General features: G+C 36.8%; 1 protein-coding gene across 6 annotated transcripts in view; it reads right to left on the bottom strand.

Moving 5' to 3' along the window:
- CSMD3 (CUB and Sushi multiple domains 3) overlaps window positions 1-17,821 on the bottom strand; it is a 1,255,667-nt gene that overhangs the window by 613,263 nt on the left and 624,583 nt on the right. For all 6 annotated transcript variants that reach the window (XM_045453867.1, XM_045453870.1, XM_045453869.1 and 3 more), the window contains one exon: window positions 3,171-3,292. In XM_045453867.1, the coding sequence (XP_045309823.1) occupies window positions 3,171-3,292 (122 nt within the window). The remainder of the gene's footprint in view (window positions 1-3,170; window positions 3,293-17,821) is intronic.

The following is a 17,821-nucleotide window of genomic DNA, read 5'->3' as shown; positions in this document are numbered from 1 at the left end:
GACAACTGAAATCAAGGAAGATCCTCCTCATACAAATTAAGGAAAAGCTCAAGACAGAGAAGTATTTACTTCACACATGGAGCTAATGTTAAATGCATATTGTATTGCGAGAAGAAAAATCAATTCAATAACCAGGCTAGTTTAAAGTATTTCTTCTAATATTCTGATTTGCTGTTGTGGTGAAGAAGCCCTCAATTATGTTCATCATTGAAATTCTAAGATTAAAGGAAATATTCCCTTACAGAAGCTTGTGGAAGGGGTATAAAGTAACCTTAAAAACATATATTACTTTAACATTGCAATGCTCAGTCATTATATTTTATGTTTAGTAAGCTTAATGGCAATGTTTATACTGAGAAATAAAAAATGACTATAATGTTTAGTCACCTATAAATTAATCATCGCATAATCAAATATGGAAGAAAATGGTATATAGTGACTTTTTTTTTCTGCATCAACACATCAATTAAATCTAACAAATAACTAAAGACAAACACGTTTCATGATGAGACAGCAACATTTGGCAAAATAGATGTCATTTAAAATGATCCTATTTTGAACGAGCCATTTCATGTTTCCTTATCTAGTCAGTATAATAATTTTATGATATAATATTATTATTTCTAATAGAGGAAAAAGAAAAACTAGTTCAGAGGAATCAAAGATCATGCCTGTCTACAAATGTGTAACTACTAAGAGGGACAGTATGGATTTGAAATCAGTTCCATTCAGTTTAATCCAGCTTCAAATCTCAAGAGATTTTTCCACCAATCATATTTGTGGTTTGGACAATTAGAACACCATGATTGCTTTTAAAATGATCAAACATAAAGAAAAACAGGTACAATGATATTTGAAGAAAATTACAGATATTGAGGTATTAAGCATCTTGGTTAATTGAGATTTATACCAACTAGGAAAGCTGTATGCCCATGTTCTATGCCAGTGACCGCCTTCCTGAAAGAGATCTGATGTGAGAATCTATAGAAGCGAAACAGGATTTTTCAAACTGTGTTATAACCTGTTAGTGTATCATGAAATAAATTTATTGAGCGTGACCCAATTTTAAAAACAAATAGGTCAATATAGATTAGAATAAAAATTAGAGAAGTGAATTCACATATTAAGGGAAAATATTATTTTGTGGCATTGTGTGTACGTGAGTGAATTGGGCCACAATGTAAAAAAAAATTCTAACTACGGGTCATGGTTAAAAATGCTTGAAAACTAATTTCTATAAGGATATCTTAAAATAGAGGTAAACCAACAGATCAAAAATTAATGTCCTCAGTCAGGTACTTGATAAAAATAGCAAAGAAATGAAAGTAATTATGTCCTCCTTAGAAAATAAATTGGATTTTTTTAGAAGAAAAAGAAGAGATAAAAGTTTGGTAGATTGGGTAAGATAAACAAGGGGAAATGTGATGACCTCTGTGAAACTTCAGGTATCTCAGTAAATGAGAATGAATTAAACTTAGCAAAGCAGACATCTCATCGAACAGGAGATAATTACCACGTTTTGATGACAATTACAGGTAATTATCATGACACAAAAAGATTTCTATCTCAATGCAAGATTAATATAATGTGTTTGTTCCATACTTTATAATGAATTTACTTCATGCTTATCTTGGTGTAAGATACTTACAGCACCTTAGTGTGAGATACATCTTGTAATAACACATATCTTAAGAAGTACACAGTTCTGACCTTTGCCAGCTATGTGATCTTAGATAAGTTATTCAGCCTCCATGTTAAACGCAGACAATAAAAGTATCTACTTCACAGGGGAGTCTTATGAGGATTAAACAATTCATAAAAAGTGCTGTGAATAGCATCTGGCATGTTGCTAAGCCTTCAATAAATGCAAGTTTATTTTTCAAGTACTACATGATTTTTTAAAATATTTCAACAACCCATAATTCATACAGAGAAGATATCTGACAAATAAAATATTTGTTCAATTGAACTGACGACACAGGTTGGGTGAGCAAAATCATTTCTTTATATAGAGGAAAGGTTAGATTTAGTGATTTTCCCAAGTTTACACAGTTAGTTTGGGGCAGAAGCCTTCTGATCTACTTCTGATTCATAAATCGGGGCTTGCCTATGAGGCAAGTATAACTGACCACTGAATTGATTTTTAAAACCATGCTGCTGCCCTTAGGATAACCATTCATGAACATAAAACATTCTGGCAGGCAGTATATACTTTATCTAATAACAATGAGTTAATGTGTTTTAAGTCCTCACTATATTAAGCACTCTGTAGTCATTACCTCACTTATTTCTTACAGCACTGTGAAATGCATTCTCCCAATATCCCCATTTTTATAGATAAAGAGACAGAATTATAGGGAGGTTAAATAACTTGATCAAAGGTATCAGTAAATTGTAAGTCAGTATTTGAACTACCATCTGAACCAGTTTTATGGGCTCTACTACAAACTTTCCTTCACTAACCCAGAAAAGATACCAAACAATCTGAGAGGAATTCTGATTCTGTCTAGTTAGGTACTCTCTGTATTCTTCCAAGGAGAAGGAGGATAGAGAGAAGACAGGAAAACTAGCTGTTTTTTTCATCTTCTCTTACATTCATTCAGCATAATATTCTTATTTGAAGTATTGTGGCACATGCATGTTTAGATGTATTACTCATTTATAGTCAAACAGAAAGACAATCTAACCTTTTGAAATACCCATAATGTGAATCTTCTATGAGTAGAGACCACAACAAAAGCTACCTTTTATAATAAGGAGTAGCTGTGAGATGTATAGTAATAAGAGAAACATTGAAAGAAAAGGCAGCTTTGTGCCAAAACACGATATATCTGAATGATACGTCAAGCAGAAAAGATAGGAAGCAAAAAGCCATTATTCATGGCTTCTTTAAAAAAATACATACTTACAACTTCAAAAAAGTCTCAGAAAACATTCATCTACAATTTTAATGTGTTGTCACTTACGTTAGTCACCAGGAGGAGAGTTGTGTTATTTAAAGATTGATTTTTCCCAAATTCTCATATAAGTTTACATTTGGATAAGGGAGAAGTAGAAAGTATTGGCAGAAATCATACTCTAGATATGAATTTTCTTTCCTGTACTTCTTCATGATCTATTTGCCTTTGTCTTTTTGATTCTGCTTCCTGCCACAGATGGTTGTACCTTACCTTATTTGTATTCACTGCTGTGATGACCCAGACGCATTGTGCATTGCTGTCATACTGGAATGGAAAGTTGGGAGACGTAAAGGTTCCACTTGGTCCTTGAAGATTAGAGCCACATGTCTTCACTAAAAAAGAAATTGCATTTTAAAAGTGAGCCTATGCCTCATGCAAAGTCTTAGCAATACAGTGTTTTGCAAACAGACTTTAAATTCAAAATTGTGCAATTATAGCCACGTTGACATACATATTAGGGCGTTCTGTCATTTATCAAAGTGAGACTATTTTTTATACTCGAAAGTTCACGAGCTCAGTATTTTCAACATTCACTGAAAACTAACTATGAATAAAAGTGTGAGGTATTATAAATTATCCTCTGACTGTAAATAGGTTAGCTTAATTAGGGAGAGGTACATTTATGCAATATCATGTTAATAAAAATCTACAAAAAGAAAGAAATAAAGCCATGGATTGATTAAGCCATCCAGATAGTGTTTTCAATCCTATTTATTAAGTATCCTAGGACTTGAGACTAACTGAGAAATCAATATTAAAACTACTTTTACTGTTCTTATAACTGTAAATTAGACCATTCAGGCTACAAAAAGAGCTGCACTGAGGTAATTTTAATAAATTCCCACAAAAGTTAAATGTTGTAATACTTCTCCAGTTTTCCAACCCTTCTTTCTTCTACTTAAGAAGAGTGAGTGGCTGCACTACATCTGTGCCTTCCATTCCTTCTTGGTCACCATGTTTCTTGTTGGCATTTGTTGTTGTTGGTATGTTTCTTGTTGGTTTTGATTTGCATCTCTTTGCCCCATTCCATTAAAATCCTGCATGTGTCATCCTTCTCCAACTCATCAATAATAGTTAAATGTATTTTTAAATGAGGTACATATATTTTCTTTTTTTTTTTTTAAGTACACATATTTTCAGTGCACTTAAGACTTTACATAGTTATTATCATCACCACTTTATTTTTTAATGTTTATTTATTAATTTTGAGAGGGGGGAGAAGGGCAGAGAGAGAGAGAGAGAGAGAGAGAGAGAGAGAGAGAACCCAGTGTGGAGCCCAACATGGAGTTTGATCCCATGACCATGAGATCATGACCTGAGCTGAATTCAAGAAATCAGACGCTCAACTGGCTGAGCCGCCCAGGTGCCCATATTCATTGCCACCTTAAAGATCCGTTTAGAGGTCCCAAAATTTGTTTGACTTCCCCAAGATCACTCAGCTAATAAATAGCAGAGTCAGGATTACAGCTCAGGTTCTTTCAACTCCAAGTCTTACTTTCCTATCACCAAGGGTCTCTCTAGTATGCTAAATAAAGTTTTCTTTACTATTTTTTTCACTTTAGCTTATATTTTAGCATAAATCTCTTCCAGATAACTTGAAATTTATATCTTGTGGTTAAACCATTGAGGATTAAATGGTTACTTTTCCTTTTTCTTCCTTCAACATCAGTTGCCAATTTTTCCTTTTTTCCACTTACTACCTAATTTCCTGTAAGTCTTCTATGCTCACTACAGCATTTTCTTGCCTCTCATACCCTCTCTCTATCTCTCTCTGTCTCTCTCTGTCTCTCTTTCAATTCCCATGGTATATATAGTCCCATCTTGGCTGATTTTAAGCTACCACAGGTTATCAAGGCCTCACAAAATTTCTGAGTATTCAATAATTGCCTTTTCCTCCCACTTTATTGAGATATAATTGATATACAACATTGTGTAAGTTTAAGGTGTATGATGTGATGATTTGATACACAGTAAAATGATTACAGGAAGGTTAGTTACCTCCATCATTTCACATAATTACTATTTGTGTGTGTGTTGGGGGGGATAACATTTAAGATCTAATCTCTTAGCAACTTTCAAGTACACGACACACTATTATTAAGTATAATAACTATAATGTATATTATATCCCCAGAAATTATTCATCTTATAACTGAAAATGTATTCTTTACCCAACACCTCCCCATTTTTCCCACTACCCCTGGCCCTGACTTTGGCAACTACAATTCTATTCTCTGTTTCTATGATTTAGTCTTTTTTCAGGTTCCGCAGGGCTTGAACTCACAAACCCTGAGATCATGACCTGAGCTGAAATCCAGAGTTGGATGCTTAAGTGATTGAGCCACCCAGACGCCCCTCCATATCTTGTGTTCTTGGTTTTGTTTTGTTGCATTTGACCCTTAGGTAGCTTAATTATAAAATGATTAAATGGCCTTTTTCTTTGTTCAATGGTCTCCCTGAATAGTTAATCTAATTCATTTCTAGGCTACAATGGTCACTTATGTACTAATAGCTCTCAAATTTACGTCACCAATTTTTCCATCTCCTATTTCTAGAGTAATCGTGTCTCTGCCTGCTGGACATTCTATGAAATGTTTTAAAGAATCTTTTAATTAATTATACCTTTCTTCATCCACTTCCCTCCCATCCATACATAGGCACCCTTCAAGACCTATGTAATTCTCATCTGAAACATTCCATTTTCCTTTCTTTTCTTCCCAATACCTAGTACTTCATCATCATCCTTTCTTGAGCTAGACATAGCTACTTAACTCCTTTCGTATACTCATTTTTCTTCCTGTGTTCCATCGTCTTTAGTGCTACTATATTTATCTTTCTAAAATACAGATTTGATTATCTTACTTGACTTCATTAAAAACCTTGATCTCTGTTTCCTATAGAATAAATTACAAACTGCCTAATGCAAAATATAAAATTGTTTTTATGAGGATCTAGATTTCTTTTCCAGTACAATCTTCTGCCATTTTATACACTATATACTCAACTTGTGCCAGAAAAGAATTCCTGTTCTTCTTTGAATATATCACACCCTTTATGATTTTCCACTCATTTCTATAATGTTTTCCAAGTCTCAAATGTGATTCCTTCTTACATTCCCTTGCAGAAATTCTTTTCATTTAAACAAAGCCAAGATGATGTGCCACTTCTTTGTATGAGAAGTATTCCTAATTCCTCCGCTCAGGGTTCTGTACGGACTCTAGTCTTCCCAGCACATTATTTGAACAAAACATCTATAAAGGTGTTTAAGTGCTAGCCATCTGATAGAAAATAGTTATAAACATTTTAAGCACTTCACAGCAATAAAATATTTATAGCAATCATATGATTAAAGTTAGTAGAATCAATTTTCTGATAGGACATACTGTTTCTTTGAGGGACACTACTTGGGAATTCTCTGGCATGCTTTGTTTTCTAAAACATATACACACTTATAAACTTTTGTGGACAAGGCCTGTTTTTCATCCCTGTTTGTTAACTCCTGATGCAGTGGCTTTCATAATGCAGGGATGTTTACAAAAGGAAGAAATATCCAAGTTATTTATCACAGCTCTTAGGTGGAGTGCCAAATGAGTGACCTCTACATGATGATGAATAATCTTTATAAATATGTTCCAGACCAGGAAATTGTCCTTTATGAAAATAAAAAAAAAAACACTCATAAAATTACAAGTAAAAATCACCAATATATATGTTGGAGTTACAAGATGCTATTGGAGTAATAGATCAAGAAATACTATGGAAGTGGTAACAGATCAGGGAAGGTGATTCTTAGGAAGTAACATAGAAAAAGAGCTGTATTATTTCTAAGTTTTGTTCCCTGCCCCTGTCTGGTAATTTAGCAGCCTTTCTCCCATGGCTCTTGTAGAAACCTTATAAAGAACAAACCCATTCTGATCAAATCAAGGTGAATTTGTACAAAATAATAAGGTGTGCATTTCCCCAGTAATACTTCATAAGACATTATCTTTTTAAAATTAACATGTGACCATTACTATAAGAGATGGTTGAAATGAAATGCTTTAAGGACATTTGAGGAAAAAAAATCATCCCATGTGTGCAGATGTATAGGCTCTGAATATAAAACAATGCACTGATGAAAAATTGACTCAGAAAATAAAATGGCTCAGGAAATTAAGTATTTTCAAAGATATAAGTTATAGGAGGTCTAGTTAGAGCTATATTAGCTTAAACGAAATAAATATTTCCCAAGTTGTGAAAAATCCCTCTTATATTAAAATAAAATAGTTTAAATGAAGGAATTAGTAATCTAGGGAGGAAAAAATACCCAGTAAATGAAACGAGTTCGGGAATTTATTTTCAACTGACATCACAAAAGATTTGCTCTAAAAAAATGGATGAAACGTGGTAGAAATCTATTATCAAAGTGGACAAAGGAAAATAAGACAAGTGAGACAAACACCATTAGACGCAGAGCATGTGTCCTTTTAATGGACATCACTAGGAACTGTGGAGTTTACACATAGAAAATAGAACTCGATTAAATAAGTACAGATTTCTGGGTTGAGTGTCAGAAGTTTAGTCTTTCTACACAATGTTTGGCATATGTTTAGAAGGACTCTGTTCAACCACACTTTATATTTCTTTTGCACTTTCTTTTCGAGAAGGAAACTCTTAATAGTTTGGAAGATCACACACAGAGTTGGTTTTATTATGAAGTGAATTCCTACATGGAAGTTTAACTTCATAGTAATCTAAATATAAACATGTGGAATTTAAGTAGTGACTTGAAATATGGTTATAACACTTTTAATACACCAGAATTTTATTTTGTTTTTATTTCACTGTAATTGATTAATATAGTATATAATATAATTTACGGTAAAAAACGCTGATTTATCTAAACATCAAAGACCTGTTAGACTTCTGATAAACACATAGAGAAACTACTCCCTGAATCAATCCCAATTCTCAGGTTGTGGACTCTGGGTCATGAAACATGCACACACCCACCCCCCCCCACGTCCCCCCACCAAACACACACATCTGAAGGTGAATGATAAAACCTATCTAAATCAGTGTCTGGAACTATCAATAAGTAGTTCTGTTTAATAATATTTAATTGGACATCCCAGTCCCTATGTCTTCATGAGAAGCTGATAAAGTGCCAGAAGTGGAGTAACAATTAGGACTAATCTTCAAATACATCTGAGCGTCATCTGCATAACAATGGGAAGTCTAATCCATGTCTCACTGAAAGGAAGCATATAAATGCAGAATAATAATGAAATGAACCCAAAGCAGAAAACCGGAAAACAGAGGAGATGCCGTGAAAAGGACAGAATTAAAATCAGCAAAAGGCAGACTGCACAGGATCAGATAAATTTGATTAAAACCCAGCAAATGCAATTCCTATTAAAAGTGAGAAATACAGTGTACAGATTTTTCAAGTCACAACTAAAACAGGAAAATTCTTTATTTTTCTTTTTCCAGTTCTTGGCTGTCCATAATTTCACCTAGTCACGAAGGTCAAGTTTACATACAATGCTGCTTCTCCCTGCTCTTTGTTTCACTGAGTCACCCTACTGGTATAAGGATGAGAACATAAATGGCATGAAACCAGTAATAGAAATGATTTGTATGAATTAATGACGCAGTTTTCTTTTTGAGAAAAATAAAAGAAAATATAATTGAACCTAGTTTTTCCAGTAAGAAAGAGATCAGTCAGGTGGTAGGCAAGAATGGGATCAATTACTATGCACAATATATCTAGAAACCATAGTGTTTTAGGGACATTGATGAGGGAAAGGGAGGTAGAAGTAGGAAGAACAGAAAGAAAGAAAAAGATGGATGGTGTGTCGTGACAAAGACGGGGGAAACTAGTTGTCCATAGGATTTAACATATAACAGTATGTTCTACTCAGTTTCAAACTGTTTGTCTACCTTTGATGTAGACTGCTCGCATCCTTTCCCAAATTACCCAGAAGATTAACTGAGCAGGTTATCAACTTTAGATTTAAAAACCATTTTTGTTTGTTTGTATGTTTGCTTGTTTGTTTGTTTAGAGGACAGTGTCTACTTGAGTTTATGTAACATCAACATAATCCAGAAAATCAGAAAGCAAGATTTAAAGCCAGAGTTAACTATTAGACATTAAGTTTCCACCTCCTGGTCCAAGAAATTGACTGACATCTTTTAGAAGACTTTGGACCTCCTAGAATTTAAATTAGAGGGTGAGGCTATCTGGTGAACATCTAAAAAGACAAGGAACTTTAAGGAGTCAATTTGTAATTTCAAAATGTGCAATGCTCAAAGCTACTTCCATAACTTTTTATATGCTGTTTCCCTCATCTGGAATACTCTTTTTAGCTCCTTTTTTTAAAAGGTTATTTATTTATTTTGAGAGAGAGAGAGAGAGAGAGAGAATGTGTGTGTGCAGTGGGGAAGGGCAGAGAGGGTGAGAGAGAAGATCCCAAGCGGGATGCTCACTGCCAAGTGTAGAGCTGGAACCCACAAACAATGAGATCATGACCTGAGCTGATATCAAGAGTTGGATGCTCAACCGACTGAGCCACCCAGGCACCCCGATTCTTTCTTAGCTCTTAACCGCTATCTATATTCATTCTTCAAAATCCTTACTTATATTAGAGCACTCTTACCCTATTTTAATTATTTAAGTACTGAATTCCTTTATGTCAGTGATTATGCCTTTCATCTCCTAGCGACAAAAAAAAAAAAAAAAAAGTTGACTTCGTGTGTAGAACTGAGTAAATGCTCAGAAAAGTTTTTTTTTAATTAATGAATAATTAAATAAAGTGAAATACACCTAAATATAAGAAATAAAAAAAGACTAGAGTTTACAATTTAAATATTCTCATTAAAAAGTGAGAAAAAGAGGCAATTCATCAAAGAAGCATCTCAGGATAATTTGGATATCACTTGAAATTGTAGACAAACTTTCCTCCTAGTGAAAGGTCAAATGACTCTTTGATGATAATTTGTTATAATTTTTTATGGAAATATTTATTCAACACCAAACATTGACTTTGGATGTTTCAAGGCAAAAATGAATAAGATAGGACCCTTTCTCTAAGAGACTTGAAGTCTTAAAGACACAAACAGATCATTTTAAGACTTGTTATAAGTGCAAAAATAAAGGTAGCACGTGTTAATGGGAATACAAAAAGTGCACATTTTTGCAGCTTGGGAACTTAGAGAAGTCATCCTTGAAATGATGTCAAAATTGAACTTTGGAAAGTTGGGACACCATGAACTCAGAGTAGAAATCAGGATTGGTTTCTAAGCAGAGGGGAAAATGGCAATAAGTAACATATGGTATATAAGAAAGTTAATTCCCAGAATATCTAAGATTGTTTGGAGCTGACGAGATTCTTCAGATATAGCTGGAGAGGTAAATAAACGACTATTCACAAAGTGCCATACATGATAGGCTAAGGCAGTTGTTGAACGTGTGTGTGTGTGTGTGTGTGTGTGTGTGTGTGTGAGTTTGTCAAAACTAAGGTGATACTTTGGGGGTTTTGAAGGACGCTTGACTTCATTGTAAATGTACTTAGCTTGATCAGTCCAAGTGTTGTATACAGAATGCATTTTACAAAACTAAATACTAGTGGCCTAGAGATAAGGATGAAAAGTCAAGTCATATACTTTTCTCTCCCCATGTACTTATTTTTTTAATATAATTCTATTTAGTTTTAAGTGCGAGGGCACAGAATATTTACCCACTTATTTATTTACTCATTCATACAACCAACAGCAATTATTTTTTAAAATGTTTATTTTTGAGAGAGAGAGAGAGAGAGAGAGAGAGAGAGAGAGAGAGAGAGAGAGAGAATGAGTGGGGGAGAGGCAGAGAGAGAGAAAGAAAGAAAATCCCAAGCAGGTTCCATGCTGTCAGCACAAAGCCTGACACTGGGCTCATCCCAGGAACTATGGGATAATGACCTGAGCCGAAATCCGGAGTAGCACTTAACTGACTGAGCCACCCAGGGGCCCCAACCACAATAATATTAAAACAAACAGGGGCGCCTGGGTGGCGCAGTTGGTTAAGCGTCCGACTTCAGCCAGGTCACGATCTCACGGTCCGTGAGTTCGAGCCCCGCGTCGGGCTCTGGGCTGATGGCTCAGAGCCTGGAGCCTGTTTCCGATTCTGTGTCTCCCTCTCTCTCTGCCCCTCCCCCGTTCATGCTCTGTCTCTCTCTGTCCCAAAAATAAATAAACGTTGAAAAAAAATTAAAAAACAAACAAACAAACAAACAAACAAACAAAACACTAGGATGCATGCAACAGTATTAGGATTAGTGACCGTGCGCTTGTGGGCCAGGCCCTACCTTCACACATCTCACACTGTAGGGAGAGAGACAGACATGAAACAGCCCATTGCACAATTATATAAACATGAAAAAGGCCACACAGGAAAAGTACAGGATTCTTTGAAAGTACAGGCATATGTCATTTTAGTTTGTTTGCAGCTGTTGCCCTTGTTACAAATGGAAGCTTTGTGGCAACCCTGCATCTAGTGAGTCTATCAGTTGCCATTTTTTCCCAATAGCACTGGCTCTTTCGTGTCTCTGCCACATTTTGGTCATCCTCAAAGTATTTAAAACTGTTTCATTATTCTTATGTTTGGATTGCTTTTCAATTGCTGCAATCTCATGATAAAACTTGTGTAAATGAGAAGCTGAGTCTTAGGATGAGCAAAAAAAAGGGGTTTTGTGAGATGGGATCTACTCCTGGTGAAGATGCTGTAAAGATTGTTGAAATGATAAAAAAAGGATTTAGAACTTGACATCAATTTCTTTGGTGAAGCAGTGGCAGGGTTTGAGAGAACGGAGTCCAACTTTGAAAATTCTATTGTGAGTAAAATGCTATCAAACAGCATCTCATGTTACAGAAAAATGGAGAAAAAAGGAGTGAATTGATTTGGCAAACTTCACTGTTGCTTGTGTTTGTTTCTTTTTGAAGAAATTGCCACAGCCACTCCAACTTTCAGCAACCACCACCCTGATCAGGATCTGTCAGCAGCCATCAAAATCAAGGCAAGACCCTCCACCCACAAAAGGGTTACAACTCCCTGAATGCTCACATGATAGGTAGCAATTTTTAGCAATAATTACGTTTTATTTGTTTTTTGTAGACATAATGCTACTGTATACTTAATAGACTACAGTATAGTGTAAAGGTAACTTTTTTTTTTCAATATTGTCAAATTGGTTTCCAAACAACACCCAGTGCTCATCCCAAAAGGTGCCCTCCTCAATACCAATCACCCAACATCCCCTCCCTCCCACCCCCCATCAACCCTCAGTTTGTTCTCAGTTTTTTTTTTTAATTTTTTTTTCAACGTTTATTTATTTTTGGGACAGAGAGAGACAGAGCATGAACGGGGGAGGGGCAGAGAGAGAGGGAGACACAGAATCGGAAACAGGCTCCAGGCTCTGAGCCATCAGCCCAGAGCCTGACGCGGGGCTCGAACTCACGGACCGCGAGATCGTGACCTGGCTGAAGTCGGACGCTTAACCGACTGCGCCACCCAGGCGCCCCGTTTGTTCTCAGTTTTTAAGAGTCTCTTATGCTTTGGCTCTCTCCCACTCTAAACTCTTTTTTTTTTTTTCCCCTTCCCTTCCCCCATAGGTTTCTGTTAAGTTTCTCAGGATCCACATAAGAGTGAAAACATATGGTATCTGTCTTTCTCTGTATGGCTTATTTCACTTAGCATCACACTCTCCAGTTCCATCCACGTTGCTACAAAGGGCCATATTTCATTCTTTCTCATTGCCATGTAGTACTCCATTGTGTATATAAACCACAATTTCTTTATCCATTCATCAGTTAATGGACATTTAGGCTCTTGCCATAATTTGGCTATTGTTGAGAGTGCTGCTATAAACATTGGGGTACAAGTGCCCCTATGCATCAGTACTCCTGTATCCCTTGGATAAATTCCTAGCAGTGCTATTGCTGGGTCATAGGGTAGGTCTATTTTTAATTTTCTGAGGAACCTCCACACTGTTTTGCAGAGTGGCTGCCACAGTTTGCATTCCCACCAACAGTGCAAGAGGGTCCCCGTTTCTCCACATCCTCTCCAGCATCTATAGTCTCCTGATTTGTTCATTTTGGCTACTCTGAATGGTGTGAGGTGATATCTGAGTGTGGTTTTGATTTGTATTTCCCTGATGAGGAGCGACGTTGAGCATCTTTTCATGTGCCTGTTGGCCATCCGGATGTCTTCGTTGGAGAAGTGTCTATTCATGTTTTCTGCCCATTTCTTCACTGGGTTATTTGTTTTTCGGGTGTGGAGTTTGGTGAGCTCTTGATACATTTTGGATACTAGCCCTTTGTCCGATATGTCATTTGCAAATATCTTTTCCCATTCGTTGGTTGCCTTTCAGTTTTGTTGGTTGTTTCCTTTGCTGTGCAGAAGCTTTTTATCTTCATAAGGTCCAAGTCGTTCATTTTTGCTTTTAATTCCCTTGCCTTTGGGGATGTGTCAAGTAAGAAATTGCTACAGCTGAGGTCAGAGAGGTCTTTTCCTGCTTTATCCTCTAGGGTTTGGATGGTTTCCTGTCTCACATTCAGGTCCTTTATCCATTTTGAGTTTATTTTTGTGAATGGTGTGAGAAAGTGGTCTAGTTTCAACCTTCTGCATGTTGCTGTCCAGTTCTCCCAGCACCATTTGTTAAAGAGACTGTCTTTTTTCCATTGGATGTTCTTTCCTGCTTTGTCAAAGATTAGTTGGCCATACGTTTGTGGGTCTAGTTCTGGGGTTTCTATTCTATTCCATTGGTCTATGTGTCTGTTTTTGTGCCAATACCATGCTGTCTTGATGATGACAGCTTTGTAGTAGAGGCTAAAGTCTGGGATTGTGATGCCTCCTGCTTTGGTCTTCTTCTTCAAAATTCCTTTGGCTATTTGGGGCCTTTTGTGGTTCCATATGAATTTTAGGATTGCTTGTTCTCGTTTCGAGAGGAATGCTGGTGCAATTTTGATTGGGATAGCATTGAATGTGTAGATAGCTTTGAGTAGTATTGACATTTTGACAATATTTATTCCTCCAATCCATGAACACAGAATGTTTTTCCATTTCTTTATATCTTCTTCAGTTTCCTTCATAAGCTTTCTATAGTTTTCAGCATACAGATCTTTTACATCTTTGGTTAGATTTATTCCTAGGTATTTGATGCTTCTTGGTGCAATTGTGAATGGGATCAGTTTCTTTATTGGTCTTTCTGTTGCTTCATTATTAGTGTATAAGAATGCAACTGATTTCTGTACATTGATTTTGTATCCTGCAACTTTGCTGAATTCATGTATCAGTTCTAGCAGACTTTTGGTGGAGTCTATCGGATTTCCATGTATAATATCATGTCATCTGCAAAAAGTGAAAGCTTGACTTCATCTTTGCCAATTTTGATGCCTTTGATTTCCTTTTGTTGTCTGATTGCTGATGCTACAACTTCCAACACTAAGTTAAACAACAGCGGTGAGAGTGGATATCCCTTTCATGTTCCTGATCTCAGGGAAAAAGCTCTCAATTTTTCCCCATTGAGGATGATGTTAGCTGTGGGCTTTTCATAAATGGCTTTTATGATCTTTAAGTATGTTCCTTGTATCCCGACTTTCTCGAGGGTTTTTATTAAGAAAGTATGCTGAATTTTGTCAAATGCCTTTTCTGCATCAATTGACAGGATTATATGGTTCTTATCTTTTCTTTTATTAATGTGTTGTATCACGTTGATTGATTTGTGAATGTTGAAACAGCCCTGCATCCCAGGAATGAATCCCACTTGACCATGGTGAATAATTCTTTTTATATGCTGTTGAATTTAATTTGTTAGTATCTTATTGAGAATTTTTGCATCCATATTCATCAGGGATATTGGCCTGTAGTTCTCTTTTTTTTTTACTGGGTCTCTGTCTGGTTTAGGAATCAAAGTAATACTGGGTCATAGAATGAGTCTGGTAGTTTTCCTTCCCTTTCTATGTTTTGGAATAGCTTGAGTAGGATAGGTATTATCTCTGCTTTAAATATCTGGTAGAACTCCCCTGGGAAGCCATCTGGTCCTGGACTCTTATTTGTTGGGAGATTTTTGATGACTGATTCAATTTCTTCACTGGTTTGGGGTCTGTTCAAGCTTTCTATTTCCTCCTGATTGAGTTTTGGAAGAGAGTGGGTGTTTAGGAATTTGTCCATTTCTTCCACGTTGTCCAGTTTGTTGGCATATAATTTTTAATAGTATTCCCTGATAATTGTTTGTATCTCTGAGGGATTGGTTGTAATAATTCCATTTTCATTCATGATTTTATCTATTTGGGTCATCTCCCTTTTCTTTTTGAGAAGCCTGGCTAGAGGTTTGTCAATTTTGTTTATTTTTTCAGAAAACCAACTCTTGGTTTCATTGATCTGCTCTACAGTTTTTCTAGATTCTATATTGTTTATTTCTGCTCTGATCTTTATTATTTCTCTTCTTCTGCTGGGTTTAGGCTGCCTTTGCTGTTCTGCTTCTTTTTCCTTTAGGTGTGCTGTTAGATTTTGTATTTGGGATTTTTCTTGTTTCTTGACATAGGCCTGGATGGCAATGTATTTTCCTCTCAGGACTGCCTTCGCTGCATCCCAAAGCATTTGGATTGTTGTATTTTCATTTTCATTTGTTTCCATATATTTTTTAATTTCTTCTCTAATTGCCTGGTTGACCCGTTCATTCTTTAGTAGGGTGTTCTTTAACCTCCATGCTTTTGGAGGTTTTCTAGACTATTTCCCGTGGTTAATTTCAAGCTTCATAGCATTGTGGTCTGAAAGTATGCATGGTATGATTTCAATTCTTGTATACTTATGAAGGGCTGTTTTGTGACCCAGTATGTGATCTATCTTGGAGCATGTTCCATGTGCACTCGAGAAGAAAGTATATTCTGTTGCTTTGGGATGCAGAGTTCTAAATATATCTGTCAAGTCCATCTGATCCAATGTATCATTCAGGGCCCTTGTTTCTTTAGACCGTGTGATTAGATGATCTATCCATTTCTGTAAGTGGAGTGTTAAAGTCCCCTGCAAGTACCACATTCTTATCCATAAGGTTGCTTATGTTTGTGAGTAATTGTTTTATATATTTGGGGGCTCTGGTATTCGGTGCATAGACACTTATAATTGTTAGCTCTTCCTGATGGATAGACCCTGTGATTATTATATAATGCCCTTCTTCATCTCTTGTTACAGCCTTTAATTTAAAGTCTAGTTTGTCTGATATAAGTTTGGTTACTCCAGCTTTGTTTTGACTTCCAGTGGCATGATAAATAGTTCTCCATCCCCTCATCCTCTCAATCTGAAGGTGTCCTCAGGTCTAAAATGAGTCTCTTGTAGAGAGCAAATAGATGGGTCTTGTTTTTTTTTCATCCATTCTGATACCCTATGTTTTTTGGTTGGTGCATTTAGTCCATTTACATTCAGTGTTATTATAGAAAGATATGGGTTTAGAGTCATTGTGATGTCTGTAGATTTCATGCTTTAGCGATGTCTCTGGTACTTTGTCTCACAGGATCCCCCTTAGGATCTCTTGTAGGGATGGTTTAGTGGTGACAAATTCCTTCAGTTTTTGTTTGTTTGGGAAGACCTTTATCTCTCCTTCTATTCTAAATGACAGACTTGCTGGATAAAGGATTCTCGGCCGCATTTTTTTTTCTGTTCATCACATTGAAGATCTCCTGCCATTCCTTTCTGGCCTGCCAAGTTTCAGTAGAGAGATCGGTCACGAGTTTTATAGGTCTCCCTTTATATGTTAGAGCACGTTTATCTCTAGCTGCTTTCAGAATTTTCTCTTTATCCTTGTATTTTGCCAGTTTCACTATGATATGTCGTGCAGAAGATCAATTCAAGTTACGTCTGAAGGGAGTTCTCTGTGCCTCTTGGATTTCAATGCCTTTTTCCTTCGCCAGATCCAGGAAGTTCTCAGCTATTATTTCTTCAAGTACATGTTCAGCACCTTTCCCTCTCTCTCCCTCCTCTGGAATACCAATTATGCGTAGATTATTTCTCTTTAGTTCATCACTTAGTTTTCTAATTTTCCCCTCATACTCCTGGATTTTTTTATCTTTTTCTCAGCTTCTCCTTTTTCCATAATTTTATCTTCTAGTTCACTTATTCTCTCGTCTGCCTCTTCAATCTGAGTCGTAGTTGTCTCCATTTTATTTTGCAACTCACTGAGAGCATTTTTTAGTTCCTCCTGGCTGTTCCTTAGTCCCTTGATCTCTGTAGCAAGAGATTCTCTGCTGTCCTTTATACTGTTTTCAAGCCCAGGGATTAATTTTATGACTATTATTCTAAATTCACTTTCTGTTATAATTTTCAAATCATTTTTGGTCAGTTCATTAGCTCTTGTTATTTCCTGGACATTTTTCTGAGTGGAATTCTTCTGTTTCGTCATTTTGGATAGTTCCTTGAGTGGTGCGGGACTGAGGGGCACTTCCCCTGTGCTGTCTTGAATAACCTGCACGGTGGGCGGGGCCTCAGTCAGACCTGATGTCTGCCCCCACCCCAGCGCTGGGGCCAGTCAGACTGGTGTGTGCCTTCTCTTCCCCTCCTCTAGGGCGGGATTCACTGTGGGGTGGCATGGAGCATCTGGGCTACTTGTACACTGCCAGGTTTGTAGTGCTGGGGATCTGGCGTTTTAGCTGGGGTGGATCAGCAAGGTGCACAGGGGCAGGGGAGGGGGGGGCAGGCTCAGCTCCCTTTTCCTTCGGAGATCCACTTCGGGAAGGGCCCTGTGGCATCTGGAGGGAGTCAGACCTGCATGAGGGATGGATCCGCAGAAGCACAGCGTTGGGTGTTTGCGAGGTGCCAGCAAGTTCCCTGACAGGAACTGGTTCCCTTT

Source organism: Leopardus geoffroyi, chromosome C3 (assembly GCF_018350155.1).
Source record: "Leopardus geoffroyi isolate Oge1 chromosome C3, O.geoffroyi_Oge1_pat1.0, whole genome shotgun sequence".
NCBI classification, from domain to species: Eukaryota; Metazoa; Chordata; class Mammalia; order Carnivora; family Felidae; genus Leopardus; species Leopardus geoffroyi.
The sequence above is the reverse complement of the archived record's forward strand: the minus strand, read 5'-3'. Positions and strand labels throughout refer to the sequence as shown.